The 19,540-nt window shown below is 34.2% G+C and overlaps 2 protein-coding genes across 2 annotated transcripts; both read left to right on the top strand.

Moving 5' to 3' along the window:
- Nucleotides 1–16,863: 16,863 nt before the first annotated feature.
- On the top strand, nucleotides 16,864–17,289 carry LOC115879047 (craniofacial development protein 2-like). The gene has a single exon (XM_030895683.1). The coding sequence runs from the start codon at nucleotides 16,864–16,866 to the stop codon at nucleotides 17,287–17,289; it is 426 nt and encodes a 141-aa protein (XP_030751543.1).
- Nucleotides 17,286–18,542, top strand: LOC115879046. Its single transcript, XM_030895682.1, has one exon. It carries the CDS (start codon nucleotides 17,286–17,288, stop codon nucleotides 18,540–18,542), a length of 1,257 nt encoding a protein of 418 aa, XP_030751542.1.
- The last annotated feature ends 998 nt before the right edge of the window (nucleotides 18,543–19,540 follow it).

Genomic DNA, 19,540 nt, shown 5'->3' with positions numbered 1-19,540 from the left:
GATACACATATATTCTGTTTTGTTAGTATTGATCTCGAGTCCCCATTTCTGATATTCTTCTATAAGCTTACGTGTCATATAATTTATGTCATCGTAATCTTGTGCTATGATCACCTGATCGTCCGCGAAGCAAAGTGTGTAGAGCATGTTATCCTTTATGGGTACTCCCATATTTCTACATTTTTGCTTCCAAGCTTTGAGAACTTGTTCGAGATATATCTTGAACAGTGTTGGTGAAATACAGCACCCTTGTTTCAGACCTTTGGTTCCATTAAATCCTGTTGTTAACTTTTTGCCGACTTTTATTCTAGTTTTTGTTTGTTTATATAATGATTTTACTGCTTTTATTAGCTCTACATTTATATTGGTTTTTTTCCATAGCTTCCCAAAGTCTCACAGGGGAACGCTGTCGTATGCCTTCTGCAGGTCCACGAACACAAGATGTAGCTCTTGGTTTAGATTGCTCTTTTTACTTATTATTTGAGTGACTGTAAATAAGTGGTCCACCGTCGATCTTCCGGCTTTAAATCCTGCTTGTTCTTCGGCTTCTATTTCTTGGTATTCGTTTTCGATCCTATTTCTCAACATTTTTCCATATATTCTACTCACGGTGGCTGTTACTGATATTCCCCTGTAGTTTTCGCACTTAATACGATCTCCCTTTTTGTATATAGTTGATAGGTAAGCCTCATTCCATTCTTGTGGTACATCCGTTCCGTTTATGCAGTCCTGGAATAATTTCCGTACAGTTTTTTCGGTCTTGATTTAATTAACTCTGCCGGTATATTTCCCGGTCCGGGTGCTTTACGATTTTTTAGTGAGGTACATGCCTTAATTACTTCGTCCATTGATATTCTAATCGGGGATCCCATTGTTCTTATATTTGTCGTCACGTCAGGGCAGTCCATAAATTCAACTCTATTTTCCGTCATAAGATTTTCCATGTATTCTTCCCATTTTTGTGAATTGTAATCGGGAGATAATTTCTTTGCCTTTTCCCTTTCTGACATTTAACAAACTGACTAAAATCTGTAACTCAATTAATAATAAAAAACAAGTAACATATGGGGCTTGGTATGTGGTGTTCCACTTTTAGTTCTTTTTTTTTTTCAAGGGTTCAATTTTTTTCAAGGGATTTAGTTTGTAAGAGACTTCAGTATAAAAGCCGTGAATTTAAGTGATTTTAGTGGAAGTGACTTGATTGGACGTGGCCAGACTTCACTGGCTTCTTAGAATAATCTTGGAGGCCGATGAAATTGGATATTTCGTAGATGTCAATTTAGACATTTTTCAACTGAGTACGACGACTTCAGTTTTGAACCATTGTAAACAAATAAACCTCGTTCAAATTAGTCTTAGCACTAAAAAATGAGACATTAACCTAATGCCGGGTCCAGGCCAAGCAGACAAAACAGCGACAAGACAGAAACATTCATGTTTTACGACAAAGTTGCGACAAATCCAACATATTTCTGCGACGTTTTTGTCTCATTTTTGTTTTGTTACAAAATTCGGAGACTTTTCCGTTTTGTTCTTTTTGTTTACTTTTTGTCGCCTTGGTCTGGACCCGGCATAAGATCCTTTTACTTGTCGTAATTAACGGGAACTATACCCTGCTCAAAGAGAAATGTATCTATATTTCGTACCACTAGCAACAAAAGATTGTAAAAAAATCATACTTCACTTCATTTCATTGTGAGGCGGTACTGCGGTACGAAGTTAGCCGGGTCGGCTAGTTCATAATATGAAATAGGTAGATATTAAAACCACTTAATCAAGTCCAATAAGTATCTTTATTTAGTGTAAAACAATGCACGAGGTACCCGCATTTCCGGTATCGTCATGATATATGAAGCATCTGCGGCGAAACAGTATTAGAGTCAGATGATCTAGATCGTGTATACATTAGTGTTAAGTACTTAGCATTATTGCCGACTAGTAGCACATTGTGCTTAATAAATTGTAATTTGTTTGAACATTGCCTCCATGTCGAAATTTCTTGTCGTGTGTAACTGTTGCGTTGGTAGGAATTACAGCAGATGTTTAGATTGTTCTTGCTTTGGATTGCAGTTTATTTTACAGGCAGATGCAAAAAGAATTGTGGCAATGTTAATAACAATGAAGCAATTATTTAGAAAACAGAAAAAACATTATAAAATAAATTTAAAATATTAGAAATAATTATTATATATATTAATAATTATTATATAATTAGAATATATATTCTAAGTAATTAAATTATTAAACAATAGAATATATCTTTTAAAATATAATATATGTTGAAGATTGGTTTGCGTGCGCCTTCAAATCTATGAAAATAAGTTCAGCAATATACTGATAATTATTTTTTATATGCTGATAAGTTACAGAGTTCATTTTCTCAAGGTGTTGGCTCATGATAAAACTTAAATGTGATTAATAAAAATCAATGTCAAACCACCATGCCCGTTTCAGCAATTCAGACCTCTGTCAAAAGGGCTGTGTGTTTGATTAATGTTGTTGATAGGTTATATTGGAATATACTGGGTTGGCATTTCAAGTTATGGTTCGGCATCCAAATTTCGTTTGTATGAAGAGTATAGGCAATACGCTCAGTACAATAAGATGTACTGAATAAACAAAGAAAAGATCTAGAATTTTCCCAACCGCATGAAACCTAGCGACGGATTTTAAGTCCAATTTTAATTACAAGATTGCCATAACAATTCACTCCTAGACCTGTAAGTACCGACCCTTGCCGACAAGGTATAAATAGTATTACTCAAACAAATAGCAATTTTGGTAAAGACCTAATGAAAGCTTAATAGCCCAAACTGGTCACTAATAAAAAAATTTATAGTAGTTTGACATTGGTTTTTATTAACCACATTTAAATTTTATAAATACTGATGTTAAATATTTTAAATTAACGTGCTATTTTTGCTGTTCGCTGTATATGTATTCCACTGTATAATGTCTACCAACCTAACGAGTGTCTAAATGGTCTCTTATCTATAAGATATCGGACTATATTGCCGAATCATAATTGTCTTTTGTAGATGTCAACATTATGCTATCGTTTTTGCCTTCAATTTCCCAAGCATTAATGCGCAGTGTCGTTCTGTAGTAGTTTCCTCTTTTTGAAGATCGATCAGGATGGCTAAAAACAGTTTCTCTAAAGCTTTATCGTCACCAACAGCCTCCTTGTTATGACTGAATCTTTATTTCCGGATATCTGATTCCACGTTCCAAATTTCCAACATTTGATCTCATCTTCCTAATTTTGACGAGTTTTGCGATTATGGTCGATGTGTAGCAGCAAGGGGTCCACCAAAACCAGTAAAACGTTGAAAGTGGTCTACAGTAAAAATGTTTGGTCCAATCTGGCCTAGAGTGATTAATCGGCTTCAAAAATCTAATTTATTTCGTATAAGCTGGGTTTTATTAATATTCATTCAAACACGTTTTTGATCTTAAATGTGCAAAAGCGGCACCCAACGAGAGATCAGCTTTCCTTTTCCCAAATCCTGAAAGTGACAAACGTTTTTATAGATATGACAATGGCATACCATATGAATTACCGTCTTTCTTACTTCAATTTGACGGTTGTCTAGCAGCGTTATGAATTATTTGGACTGCCGAACTTTCTTCATCTTTCAAGCTTCCAACCAAAATTTCATGGTGCATGGTATGATGGCGCAGAATCTCCGTATGATGCGTCCAACTCGTCTATGATTTGCGTAGGGGTATTTTCTTTCAAAAAAGAATATTTGTGTTGACAAAATATATTATCAATTTACTTTATTTTACCTATAATAACCTACCTAACATAACCTAACCTAAACAAAGAATACGATATATTAGAAGCTGAAGATAAAAGTCTTTGTAATATTATTTACTGTAAATTCACTACCGAATGGGAAAATTCAGATCAATATTTCTATGACATAACATGGAGAAAATTACATTTTGTTAAATCGAGGCCAGCTAATATACCTAGTTTCTATTCTTTTATTGCTACTGTTATTACTATCTTCCTTTGGGCAAACTTATAAACATTTTATGATAACAGCGAAAGTATCACCGCTAATCATAGTTGAAGACAATGCATTAAATTAAAACGCCCCGAGTACTATAACATAATTGTAGGTATCAAATATCGATAAACCGTCATAACATATATTACTGTTTGATTTATCAGAAAATTATACGCACACATAAATTTCTATTAACAAATAGGATTTTCATTATACGTATTATAGAGATAATTATTGTGACAATCGCTGTGCATAACGGTTATTAGTAAATAATTTCCAAAATAAATTTACTTCTTGAAAGTTGCTGAAACGCAGACCAAGAAGTGCGTTGCCATGAGAGATAGTTCTGGTTCGTTAGGCTTGCAATTATCTAGTTAAATCGTCTGTGACCACGATAACATACAAGAAATTATATACTTTTTCTATGCCTTTTTTCAATAGAAAACTTAATTCTTACTAACAATTTATTACCACACCCAACAGCTTAATTTCATAATTACTCTATATTGCATACAGACTTTATATTTTAAACCTTAGGAATTTATGGTAAGATAGCCTTCTTGCGGGGTAAGATTTTCCATATCAAATCAACTTTTACAAAATTGGCTATAAAGTTTTGCGTAATGGAGATAATTAAATGTAATTTTGTGGTACTACGCATTGGTCCTTAACGCACAAACAATTACAGAATATACCAAGTAGATCAAAATCAACAACAAATATGATTTACAGAAACAATTTTAATGCTAACTGAACCGGCTAACATCGTATCCTCTTACTTACTTACTGCTATTACTCGCTAACGAGTATTTACGCATTAGAAAATAATTACACAGGGCGTCTTTTTGCGGCAGTACGGCACCACGGTTTCACTTCAGTATAACAGGGTGGGGATTATTATTGCTCGATACACTACAAGTTTCGTCTTTGTGCTCAAGTCATGTTTTTAGAAAAAATTTCCTGTCTTTTAATTTTTAGAATGCTCTTGAGGCGCTGCTAATTCTGTGTTCTGAGTCGAAGTCAAACTGCCGAGGTAATTGAATTCAGCTACATATTCCAATAGTTATTCTCCGATTTTTATAGCATTATTGTGATTTTCCAGGGGAGTGCACATAATTTTAGTTTTATCGATGTTTAACTTAAGCCCCAAAGCCTCGTATGCCCAAGATATGTGTGTTCAGTATTTCTTGTAATTGCTGTAACGTTTTTACAATTAGAGCGCAGTCATCAGTGTATTGAAGTTCTGTGATGAATTTTATACGTATTTTGCCCTTTGTTAAGTAAAACTCGATTTAAGAATTTTGAAATCTGCCAAACTCTCGTCAAAATAATGATTAATTATATTATTTGTGTCAAATTATATCAAAAATCCAGATCCAGCATTCTGGAAAATGATAAATATTTGGGATAATGCTTTTGCATTTTACTTTGTGTTATTACGTGTGTTGTGTTTTTTTTTAAGTGGAGGTAAAACCAGTGGATGGTGTCAAAAAACGTGGATATTTGATATAATTTTTTAGTGGAGAAAAAAGGAATTGTAAACTTAGAAAATTGTTTTAGCCACCAATAAAGTTTATATACGATCTCGATGGTACTAGAAACTGGGATAGCTGCAAAATAAAGACATCGCACGATAGGTGAATAAAAATATCTTTTTAGAACTGTAGAGATAAGGTCAAAAGGTACTGGTTTAAAAAATTAAGGTTAAAATTAATTAACCAAATTTTAAAGTATACATTTCAGTAAGTTCAATTATTGAAATTATTATTAATAAAATATTTTGTTTAATTTGTGTTCTGTTTTATTTATTCCTGTGCAATTTACACCTTTTTATTTTTACATAAGTTATATGGATAAATATTATGTTTGTTTCTGTTTGAAAGTAAGAAGTATTTATTTATTTATAATTATTTTCTATGTGCTGTTTTGTTTAACATACACCTTAAGTAAGATAAACCTTAAGTAAAATAACTGGATTAGATTTTTTCAGTTTTATACATTTTTTTTATAATATTTAGAAGTAATAAATAATTTCTTTGTAAAATAAAATAAAAACTACTTTGAAATGTCAAGGATTTATCGTTGGGCAGACTATATAAAATTTACTTACACAGTTTAATATATTAATTTATCTCTATAATTTTGAGCTGAGGCATGGTTTATAGTTGGTCGGTCTTTTCTAATTAATAGCTTAAGAAAACTACAAAACATGTTATTCTATGTTGAAGACCTCCCCGAAGTCATGGATCCCACTGCCGAATTTTCAACCGGATGAAACGCCGTCTCTAAATTAGTACTCTTTTTTTATATTTTATTAGCGGTGAACGGCCTTAATTACACACACACAAGCTTAAATGTCCTCGTCCGCCATAACCATTATCTGAACATCTAAATGCTTTTATAAAATTTCGGTAATTCAACGTTATAAATATGTCTCGGGGCGGCGCAGCGCGGCGGTTCGGCCCTCACTGGGAATGTGTAGATGACGGTCCTGATAAGAGGAATGGTTAATAACACCACTAAAACAATACATCATAGAAATAAGGAATTATGAAGTGGATGGAGATTATTATATATAAAAAATTAATGAAGGATTTTTGTAGCGAAACGTTTCATTTTTGTTTGGTGGATTGAGACATGGTAATATGAGGGGTGTAGTAACAAAACGTGTGTGTGTGTACAATCTCCACTTTTTATAAAAAATGCGGTAAAATATGATTCGGATACTACATTTCGAGCTGCATTAGAATAAGATGCTATTTAGCATCAAAATGGGCAATATCCAATTGTATTTTACGTTCAAATGTTGGCTTTAGTTTCAAAACGTGCAATCTCCACTGATAAGTAAATATCAAAGCGTGCAATCTCCAAACAACCAATAGGAGAAACCACAACAAGACCACGTGATTTGGTTAGTTATATTAATCTAATAATATTAGCGCATAATAATTACTAAAGGATTGAGGAACGGAATCCAGGTACGTGGAGAAGTTACCTATAAGAGTGACTTAGGTGCTGATAAACCGATTTGCAAAAGAAGCAAACGTTTAGGTGATCTTATCCCAAATATTATTGAAAAACAAAACGTGATAAAGGAAAAAAAAATCGTACCATTACTGCTTTGCTGAAAGGTCATTATGGTGAAAACTGGAAAGAAGATAAAGATTTGGAATTTTATAAGTTCGTTCTAGATGAGGCAGAAAAACAGTCTGAGGAGGATAAAGGAGAAAAAGAAATTTGCGAGTGTTTTGATGAGGGACCCAGCGTGAGAGTTTAAGATTTACTTAATTAGATTTAAAGTTTAGATAAGAAAAGATAGTTTGAATCCTCAACAATAAGATGGTTTATATTTGAATAAACTACTTTATTTTCGTCGATATTAGTTTTGCTGTTGTCGGTCAATTGCAACAGTTTAATTTCAAAATGTACAATCTCCACAGTTTAGTTTCAAAATGTACAATCTCCAAATTAAATTTTTAAATTTCGAAGTTAATCCGCCATATTTTTTTTATTTTTCATGTAGCAAGATATACTAAGTACTTATCTTAAACTGCAGAGCCATTGAAAATTATGTTTGCATCTATATTTTGATTTATAAGAGTTTTTCGTGATTTTCTCAAAATTGACACAGAAGGAGATTGTACGTTTTGTTACTACACCCCTCATATGGTGTATATTATGGCGTATCTTTTTATTAGGGGTATCTTTAACCTGTCTCCAGAATTTTGTATTAACAGAAAAATGGTATAAGAAGTCATAGAAAATCCAAACGTTGTCTTTCTATGGTCATTAGAGGGGATTATTTGTGATCAAGTGTATTGGTCCAATATAAGGGCCTTAGTTTACATAGTTACCCAGTTTACTCGTTTATGTTGCAGTAGATCAATGTGTCCTGTATGGTTCCATGTTACGAACTTCGTAACCTTTTCCTTCTTCCTAAGGATGCCCATTCAAATACTTTTTTCACAGAATATATAGCTACGCGTATATATTCTGTGCTTTTATTGGCCATCTATTTGGTGACATTCTTAATACACGACCAAACCATTTCAGCCTTCTCTTCTCTGCACGCTGAATAATTTTTTCTTCCGCTTTCATTATCTACCGGACATGTTTGCCATATTTCTTCTTCGATCGAGGGCCTAGAAATTACAGTACACCTTCTCAGTCGACTGTTGTCAACTTTCGCCATTTAGCACCTACAGTTCGAGCCGTGAAATACACAGTAAACTCCACCAATATTCGACCAAATCGTTTTTTGGTTTCTATTGAGGGACTATTGAGGCATTCTACGACTTCCTGACTGTTTTGAATTCGGGTTTTTATACTTCTTCTGCACTTAGAGCCTCTGTATTTATTATTGCACTTAGATATTTAAAACTGTTTACTTGAATGATCGTAGTATCATCATATAATATATGGACTTTAAAACTAGCTTCGGGGTAAACTGCCAAATATTCGGTTTTCCTAAAGGTAATCTGTAGGCTCCATTGGAAATATGCTTCATAATGTCTTTTTAGCACAAAAACAATAAAGTCCTTTAGTTGTTTTCATGGGTTCTGTAAGTTCTTCCTTTCCTTTAAGTAAATCTGCTAGATCGAGACAGGATAGAGTCCTATGCCTTGCCAGATCAATAAACGCAAATGCGTATAATAAAATTGCGTTTATCTCATCAAGGAGAACGAATTCGATAAAATATCATGAGATAACTTTTTATTTGGCATTAAACGGCCTACACAATTTTGATATCAAAAGAAAAAAAGTTATAGGCGCACATTTTTTGTTTTTGAAAAATATTCCAGTGATAACTCATATCACGTCTCTGATGAATTTATCTCCACTTTTTAGCATTAAAATATGTAGCACTTAAAGTAGCTTTAACCCTCAAAATTTCATTCGAATCACTAAAAGTACTTGGAAGAAAATATAACAAACCGAAAAAATATTAAGATTTTAACACCCTGTAGCAACGAAACAAAGCAGAATTGGATCTACCTGAGGAATCCCCCCCCCCACGAGAGATGGCACATGTTTCTTGAAACACCCTGTATTTCTTGAAACTGGGTTTTCTTTGTTGTAAATTTAATCTACTACCTATGCTGCTATATTACTAAGATATTATGTTTTGTTATTTGTTAATTAAAAATTTTAAAAAAATCAATTTTTTTTTTAAATTTCAAATTTTCAAAAACAATTTTTCCCGAAGAAAACCTCATAGACGTGTTTCTAGAGTCGAAATATACCAGCCCTAAAAATATTTGCACTTACTTAATACTTACTCTGTATAGGTATTTTTTTAAGTACATACATTTAAATGATCTAAATACAGAAAATTTAAAGCGTTATTGTTTAGACGGATTTGTTAAAAGAAGGGCAACGCCCCAGCTTCTCCGAAACATCCCGATAGATCACCAAAGTTAAGAGACGTTTTATGATGCGAGTAAATAGACGGGTGACCGTTTGAAAATCCTGTCGTGCTGTTGTTCCATGGCAAGAGTGCAAGATCTATTAATACGCACTGCTTATTCACGCCAGTTCGAGACCAGATGAGAAACTCGCCAAGTCGGTAGGCCATTGACAATGATATGGCCGAGGACCGCAGTTCGCATTCCACGTAAACAAAGTAAGCTCCGTCCGGATTAGCCTTAGCAGCAAAAAGGAGACGTTAACTTAAAATACTTTTTGTTAAAAAATCTACTAAAAAATTGAATGTCTGTATTGTCTGTGAGTTAAAATCTAATGGTTTTATATATACTTTACTAGTTCGTTACAACCTTGTCATTCGCAGATGACCAGGCTGTTGTAGCACAAGATATTGACGACTTGGAGTACATGACCCGAAAACTTATCGAGAAGGATGAAAAATGGGGATTAGAACTGAATATTACAAAAAAACGGAATACATGTGCATTGGTGGAGAACAACAAGACCTACGACTAGCAAGAGGACAAGTCATCAGACATTGCAACAGCTACAAATATCTCGGAATAAAAATATCCAAAGATGGAAAATATGCGAGGCAGAAAAGAAGTTTCGATCCTAATGGAATACTATGGGATAAGAATATAACGATAGAAAACAAAAAATAATTTACAATTCCATCGTAAAAAGCATAATTACCTGCAGCTCTGAAGTATGGCCCTTAAAAGAGAAAGCTGAAAGAACGCTATAAGTCACGGAGATGGACTTTTGAAGAATATCGGCTGGAAAATCCAGAAAAGATAAAAAAATAAAATGGAACTAAAACACGACATTGTAACTCAGCAATTAATATGGTATGGACATGTGCAAAGAATGGAAGAACATCGAATCCTAAAGAGAATATTAAATTGGAACCCTCAAGGTAGAAGAAAAAGAGGAAGACCACGCAAGAGCTGGAGAGGGTATTGATAAAGAAGTTTTGTACAGAGGTATGGAAGTAGTTGCATGGTGAAGTAGAGATTAAGAATCGGAAGACAGAAAACGTTGTAACCCGATTATATATATACTTTACTCATTCAATTATTATTTAAAAAAATCTATATAAAATAAACTTTCTACAAAACCAATTAGCCAACACTCAACATTTATAAACTATAAAACTTAAAGTATATTATTTACGTAGCCTAATTAACCTAATAATAGTATTATAGCGATAAACGTTCAACATTTTGATCCATCTGTCTTGATTAAACTCTAACACTTTCAGCGCTAATAAGATATATAACGTATACTTTATTAATTAACTCTGTATATACCGTTCGCCTATCCGAAGAGAAATCAAATCAGAACCGCTGAAAATGCTCTTTTTGGTTCAACATACGCATTTATTACTGTCGGTACGGCCAATTAGGCTCGGAATCATACATACCAGGTAGTTTTCTCGAGATCTAACTAATAATAAATCATGGAACTGTTCTTTTCTTTTCCTATACGCGGTGCCGAAAAAAACTAACCGTTAATTGTGGTTCGCTATCTCGCATTAACTAATTAATTATCAACGTTGCGTTTAATATTATGGGCCTGACCAAGTACAACAGTCTAGTAAAGGCACACAATGGCTTGAAGAAAAAGGATTTGGTTCGCGCTAGCGGCCGCAGCTTTTGGCTCACTTATCACCTGCCAATTTGTCACGCTCTGCTTCGAGTCTGAATTTGTCGGCCGTCAAAACGACTGGATTTATTGTCTACGGAGAACTTTAAGGTTATCTGATAAAACAATTGAATGCGTTCTATTACACTAGTAAACAACAATTAACTATTTTTTCTGATGAGAAGAAAAAGGTGTTTCTAATGTAAAACATACCGAAAATGCCGAAAATCGCTCTAGAATTTTTTGTATCACACAAGGTTTTTTACTATAAAATATTGTGTTCTGCTAAACTATTGCAATATAAATCTATTTTATTACTGATGTTAAATATACTTTATAATTGAAATGGCGTTAGCAGGTTTAGAACCAGGAATTAAACAAATTTTTCTTAAAAACTGCCGACGTTTCGACGTGTATTTTCGTCTTTATCTACTAATGAAGCAACTTCTCCAGATAGGTAATTTAAAAAAAAAGGTTGTTTAATTAAACCTAAACCTGCGAACGCCATTTCATCTGGAACATAAGGACGCAAATCTACCAGATTATACTTTATAATGTCATTTTTGATATTTTCATCGACATTTTATTTATGGAGTATCCTTTAACAATAGCCAACAATAATCAGCAAAACAAACCGACCATCCATTTGCCTTGATATTCTTTCTCCATGGCAGATATGTCTTGGTGGAAAGGTTCTCTATGTTCGTCACTTACTTTTTCCCAATTTTCAGAAAAGAAATAGAGATGAGAATTCAGAGAGTGAATTTTTAAATGTGTCAAATATAACTTCAGGGATATTTTGAAAAAAAAATAAAAAAATTTACCACCCTGTATCTGAAAAGTTAAGATGTTTAGGCCATATATTCATATGAAGTTTTTTTTTTCTCAGAATTGGTTCAAGAATCACCCCCTTAAATATTAGCATGTCATTAAGGAGCACCCTGTACAAACAGGGAGAACCTATTAGGTACCTTTAAATCTTCACATCTGGTCTATCAACCAATCTTGCATATTTCCTTATGATTCTTATTTCAATTGAACTTCATGAAGTATGGGTACAGATGGATATTTATTACTGTGGTTAACCAATACTTCCTTTGAACTAAGTTCAGGAGAATCGATGAATGATTGGCGTCTGAATCATTTTGATATGTTTCGGTTCGGTCCTAATATGTTAAACAAATTTGTTAACATTTGATCAATATGATAAATCCCCTTCTTACTAAATGCATCTTTTCTGCCGTTTTTGGTATAAAGTAATGTACGACTGGAACCTTTGCAGTTGTCATATGCTTTGCGATTTCTCATCACTTGAATTGTTAGTAGATTCTTCTTCGTCAAGGTCCAAAATTCTAAATATGGGGCACCAAGTTCATTACTATGTTTAGTGGGCCAGATGGTTAAAATACTGTATGATGTATGAAAAAAAAACGGCGTCAAAGATGGCTAGGGAATTATAATCGATGATAATTTAAGAGGTCAATCTCTAGACATCATTTACGTCAAAAACTAACACTAATTATACCAAGATTAAAAAGGGTAGAACGTTTCCAGACACACATATCTTTAATAAAAATATTATTTTAAATCGAATTTTAAACTGGATACACCATTTAAAAATCATTTTTATTCAATATAAAAATAAATGACAAACTTCTTAAAGACAAGTGGCAGTAAGAGCCATTAAAAAATAAAAAAGAGTAAATAACGTGTAGGATTTGACCTCGCCAAAGTTATCTTTGATTGTCATTGCAGTCTTTGACGCCGTTTTTTTCTCGATCATATGGCGCTTAATAGTATGCTTAGATCTTCGTCCAATCCCTTTAATAATTTTGAGGCATAAATAGCAATCTGTAATATATGACTTTTTGATTACCTCCAAGCCATCAGTATACTCCAAAAGATATTTTCGGTTTGCACATTTTGTACTCACGTTTTGTCTTGGTTTTCGAACTTTGACCCGAAAATAAAGTAAAAAAACTTTTGAAGAACATAATTTTTAATTGTAGAAAGTACTGGATTAATAAATAATAATTAGTGGTCTACTGTTAGTATAATTTTTAGTGCATATCTTCATTTTTCCTCGTCCAATGAATGTATATGTTATCAATAAAACATCACGACTGGTATGCGGGATGTTTTTGTCAACTGCTCCCATAACCGGCGTTCTTGTTCTTCGGTCTAGACCGATTTTTGCGACTATCGCGAACAGGAAACCGTTCGGCTAGGCTCGAATCGCTCGAGACCTTGCTGATTTATGAAGTTGTGCGCTCGAAGTGAAAATAAATTAATAAATAATTGGAACGAGATAATTATCGGGATACTGTTTTGCGTAACCGCTTTTTATCGCGAATAATAAATCTAGATTGGCGAAAATAACTCGCGGATTAATAGGGTCAGTCCGGAACGGCGGCGCTAGCGTTGAAATTAGTAATGGGAACTAGCGAATAAAATCTATCGAAATATTCGATAGCTAATGGCTAACCTATAACCACTAACGTTCGGTCTATGGGACACCGGTGACTATATTTTTCATCCTAAAAAGGCAAAATAAATACATAATGGGGAGTTTAGTACCTTTTGGAGATGGGATTAGACTTAGCAATGTTTCTTACACAGTTGACAAACAGGTAATATAGCAGAAATATGTCGTTAATGACATTTACCCACCAAGTCGCCACGTGCCTTGTAATCAACCACTGCTTTTACTCGAATAAAATCATTCGATAGTTGGAAACATTCAGTGAGTAATCATTCGATTCCTTATATGATTCCACAGTTCTCATCACTAGTTGAAATATCGCGATCTAAATATTAGAGTAATGATGGTTTTGAACTTTTGAAGAAGACAATGACGATTTACACAGCAATTTAGCATTAAAATCATACTTTTGCCTTCCTCTATACTATCATATAGTCCTCATCAGCACACCTATGATATAGTGGTTAATGTTTTTATAATGTCACTGTCATTCAACAGACATATTATTATTGTTTGTTGGCAATTACTCTAGCAAAGATGGTTTCTGGAATTCCAGAAGCTGATCTCTACCATGTTTAATTAAAACAAAAATAACTGATACAACTTCTGGACTCTCACTGAAATTATCTCTGCTAGAGTAACTGCCAAGAAACAGTAGAAATATGGAACACATTACAAAACAAATCAACACCATTTCAAAGGTGTGTTGATTAGGACCAAAAGCAAAGGCATGCTTTCAATGCTAGAATGTAGAATGTTTAGGAGGGGAGTTAATCACCGCGATCTTACAGATCTATTGTGTGTTCCCCTTTCTTGAGTTATAACGAGTTATAACGAGTTATAACTCATCATACAGTCTCAGGGCTTTAACAAAAGTCAGTATCTGAGACGGCCCCACAGAGACCAGCTCGTCTCGGCGCACTCAGTGATAAGGTGTTCTGGTGTTTACCCATTTTCCCCACAGAATCTGCATTCGCCGTTGTTTCTCAGCTTCAGCCTACTGAGGTGTTCGTTGAGAAGACAGTGTCCTGTTAGAAAGACCGTGACAATCCGAACATGGTTTTACTCAAGGAAAACCTTTGATTTCTCTCGGTCGTAAGTTCTGAGGAACTTTTTCCAGTGTCTTAGACCGTTGGAGGACACCCATTCCAAGTTACGGATGGAGTCTTCCAGATTCTTCAATTCCGCTTTCAGTTGGTTCCCGTTTGAAAAACAGAACGGTTCTGGTCCATTTAGTGGAGTGTTCGCTCCTTCTCTAGCTAGATCATTTACATTTGACTTTATTTTCTTTGCCTAATTTGTTGAGCTTCTCCAGACATTCTTTGACCAGCTTCGAATTGATGGTTATTGAGTTGACCGCGTTTAGTGCAGCTTGACTATCGGATAGGATGACAATTTCCTGTTTTCGATAGTTCCTATCTAAGATAGGAACGTATCTAAGATTGTACGCATCTTTCGATAGCGAAATATTTTGCTTTTAATGCTAAGATTGTTATTACTCGTTACTGTCTTCTTCTTATCTCTAATAAAAAGAGTTATTGTGATAAATAAAAAAGCAAATTATCGGAAACGATGCACCTTGTTGATAAAGTGCTATTTAAATTCTTTAATTTGTTAAACTAATCTACGGGGTGTTTCAAATTTTCGCCAAAATCATGACTGCTTTTTAAACATTGTCTGTCATACTAAAACGCTTTTAACTCTGCTCATTATAATTATTGATTTAATTAAGTCATAAATAATTCGTTTAATATTCAACATGGATCAAAATTTAAAATTGTAATTCTCATTCAGATCGGTCTTCCATTCACTTTTACTCCGTCTCAAAGAAGCTCCGTTTATTCTAATTATATAATTAATGTTTACTACTGTCTTTCGAATCGTTATTTAAAGCACTCTCTTCGATTAAGAAGATCGCCTCCTTGATTATGTTAATTCAGGGTTCGGTATTTGAACTTTTAAGATGTTCAAACAAAGACATTCAATCAGTTTATGAAGTTGAATTATTTTTAACTCCGTCATTACCATTAAATGGTAATAATAGAGTATTCGAATTTAGACGTATGCATATTTATGTAGTGGTAAAATAGAAAATATAGCGATTGTTGTTACACATTGATTTTACATACTTTTACACCAAAATGTAATCCTGCTATATAACATTCATACAGTGTCACATATAAAATACACGTTGTATGGGATTTTTTTATTAACCGATTTAGATGATATTTGACTTTTGTGCTAGCATTTGCTCTGAACTGGATTTAAACTGTCGAAAATAATTGATAAAAAAATGTATGCCAATAACTTTTTTTTTGTAATTTTTAGTTTTTTAGATTAAGCAACCAAAAATACTTTTTTTAACTGAAACATTTTTATTTAGAACGGTTTTCAAAAAAAAAGTAAAACCGATTCACTGTAGGTCTCTGGACCCCATGAAAAAAACTTAAAAAAATTAAATTTCAATTTGTAACTAGAGTAAAGAATTGAAATACTCGATAACAAAATCTAATAACGGCTTGACTGATTTTGATGAAATTTAATATGTATATTTAGTAGGTCTGAGAATAGGTTTTTATTTATTTTTATATCCATAAGTGATAAACGGTGGTGGCCCACCCCATTTTTTTAAATTCTTTTGGACAAAATTTTTTACTTTTATTTTTTTATGATGTGGCATTAAAAAATACATACAACCGTAAATTTTCACCTTTCTACCATCAACCCCTATTTTTAATAGGGGTTGTTTTTAATAGTTTTTGTTACCAAACTCCTTCGAAACGACTTGATCGATTTTGATAAAATTTTATATGTATATTCATTAGGTCTGATAAAAGGTTGTTATCTATTTGTTATACGCCTAAGTGATAAGGGTTGCCCACCCCATTTTTTTGGCAAAATTTTTATTTTTATTTTTTTATGATGTGGCATTAAAAAATACAAACAACCCTAATTGTTCACCCTTTTACCATCAACCCCTATTTTTTATTAGCAATATTAGTAATTCAATCATTTTAATTTAAAAACAAATTGTTTTTAAAAACTGTTAGAATACCTTAAATTAAAAACGTCAGTATGATTAGGTATATACCGGGTAAAATGGTAATTACCCAAATTCAATTGACCCTTTGGGTATATACCGGGTGCAAAAACTCGGGTATTTACCCAAATTTCAATATAGCGGATACTTGCTCATCAATGTTTGTATACTAAAATACTTCTCCTTCAATATGTATGTTGTTTATTTTTTAGGTGGGATTCTATATTATTAAGGAGTATATAGAAACATGAACAATGAAAAGAGTTAATATTGATATACTTGGATGCAGCGAAGTTAGATGGCCCAATTCGGGTCACTGTAAGATTGATGACTATGATGTATATCACTGTGGAGATACAACAACACAAAACAGAAATGGAGTAGCTATGATAGTCAGCAAAGAAGTGAACAATTGTGTAATTAATTTTATGGGTATATCAAACAGAGTGGCACTACTTAAAATTAATGTCAAACCTTTTAATATAAATATTATACAGTCATACGCTCCAACCTCAGAAAGCTCTGATCAGGAAATCGAAATATTTTACGAACAGCTACGGACAGCCTTGAAATACACAAAAAAACAAGAAGTCAATATCCCGTTAGGGGATTTCAATGCTAAGGTTTCAAGGGCAAAGGTTCTGTTGGCAATGTTGTGGGAAATTTTGGCCTGGGAATGAGAAATGATAGAGGAGACCGCCTAATCCAGTTTTATCAAGAAACAGACAGTGTGATAATGAACACCTTTTTCCAACTACCGCCTCGACGGCTCTACACATGGAAATCTCCAGCTGACTCGCCGCAAAAAATGAATAGGAATCAGATTGATTTTATTATCATTAACAAGAGATACCAAAACTCTGTAAAATCCGTAAAAACGTATCCAGGAGCGGATATCCTTTCAGACCATAATCTTCTGCTTAGTAAAATCAAGATACGATTGAAGAAAACTCGCAAAAGAAATCCTCAAAAACGCCTAGACACCCAGAGGCTAAAGGACAACACCACAAGAATGGAAGTTAAAGAGGAACTAAATAACAATATTAACAGCATATCTCTGGATATAAATTATGAAGACATGGATGTAGAAGATACCTGGAGCAAAATAAAAAATGTCTGCAATCTTGTAGCAGATAATATGCTTAAACCTGAAAAAGGAACAAAAAAACAGCAATGGATGACAGAAGAAATCTTGGATCTTATGGAGGAACGACGAAAACACAGGAATAAGAACGAAAGAACGTACAAGAAAATAAACAACAAAATCAACAAAGAGATCAAAGAAGCAAAGGAACAATGGTTACAGATCCAATGTAGGGAGATTGAAGCCTTGGAACAAAAACATGACACCTTCAACCTGCACAAGAAAATCAAGACCATGGCAGGTAGGACTAGCTCACGCAGCAGTAACTTGGTATTGGACAAACAAGGTGGTCTTATAACTGACACCGGAGGAATACTCGAAAGGTGGAGAGAATACATGGGAGAGCTGTTTGATGAGGAGCAACAGGCGGAAACCATTGTCCATGCTGATTCAGGTCCAGAAATAACACTAGATGAGGTACGGCACTCAATAACACGGCTAAAAAATAACAAAGCAACTGTACCAGACAACGTTCAAGCAGAAATACTGAAGCTGTTGGAAGACAACCAACTTAAACTTCTGACAAAGCTACTCAATAAAATATACGAAACAGGAGAATTGCCTAGCGACTGGCTGGTTTCCACGTTTATTCCCCTTCCTAAGAGAGCAAATGCTACTAGGTGCTCTGACTACCGAATTATAAGCTTGATGAGCCATGCATTGAAAATCCTACTTAACATCATTCACTCTCGCATATATAGAAAGCTTGAAGAAAACATGAGCAAAATTCAGTTTGGATTGGAAGTGGAATGGGAACGCGAGAAGCCCTATTTTCTATACAGGTCCTGATACAGAGGGCCAGAGACGTAAGACTTCGAGAAGGCGTTTGATAGGGTGCAACATCACAAACTATTTGAAATATTAATGGAATATGGTATCGACGACAAAGACTTTCGCCTTATAACAAATTTGTATCTGCAGCAGAGAGCAACCGTGCGTGTAGACAACGAAACCTCCCAAGAATTTACAGTGAGTCGGGGAGTGCGTCAGGGATGCATACTGTCACCAATTCTGTTTAATACGAACTCCGAAATACTGTTTAGACAAGCGCTCAGTGAAATAGAAGAAGGAATAAAGATCAATGGAGAAACCATCAATAATTTAAGGTACGCGGACGATACAGTTCTCATAGCAGATAGTGCTGAGGGATTGCAGAAATTAATAGACCGAGTAGTAGAGGCATGTGATATGTATGGTATGAGGCTTAACTGCAAGAAGACCAAAATTCTAGTAGTTAGTAAAAATGATGAGGCGCAGCACCAACAGTTTAGGGCGAATAACGAAACCTTGGAAACAGCAGATACAATCATGTATTTAGGCTGCAGCTTGAAGAAGGAATGGGATCACTCACGAGAGATCAGATGCCGTATAGAAAAAGACAGAACCGTTTTTAACCGTCTTAGAAAAATCCTATGCAATATGCACTTGAATATTGTTATAAGAACACAGGTCCTAAGGTGCTACGTATTCCCCACGCTCCTATATGGAGTGGAAGCTTGGACCCTGACAGATGTTATATCTAGACGCTTGGAAGCCTTTGAAATGTGGTGCTATCGCCGCATGCTCAGGATCTCATACACTTACCATGTCACAAACAACACCGTGATCTAGAGAATGCAAAAGGAACTAGAAATAGTACATAGTGTGAAAGTGAGAAAAATGGCATACCTTGGGCATGTGATGCGTAATGATAAATACCAACTTATCCAACTGATACTGCAGGGCAAAATAGATAGTAGAAGAGGTCAGGGACGCCGACGAACATCATGGCTGAAAAATATTAGACA

This window comes from Sitophilus oryzae, unplaced genomic scaffold, assembly GCF_002938485.1.
Source record: "Sitophilus oryzae breed Bouriz unplaced genomic scaffold, Soryzae_2.0 scaffold_1566_pilon_pilon, whole genome shotgun sequence".
NCBI lineage: Eukaryota > Metazoa > Arthropoda > Insecta > Coleoptera > Curculionidae > Sitophilus > Sitophilus oryzae.
Note: the sequence above shows the minus strand (reverse complement) of the source record. Positions and strands in the feature narration are given on the sequence as shown.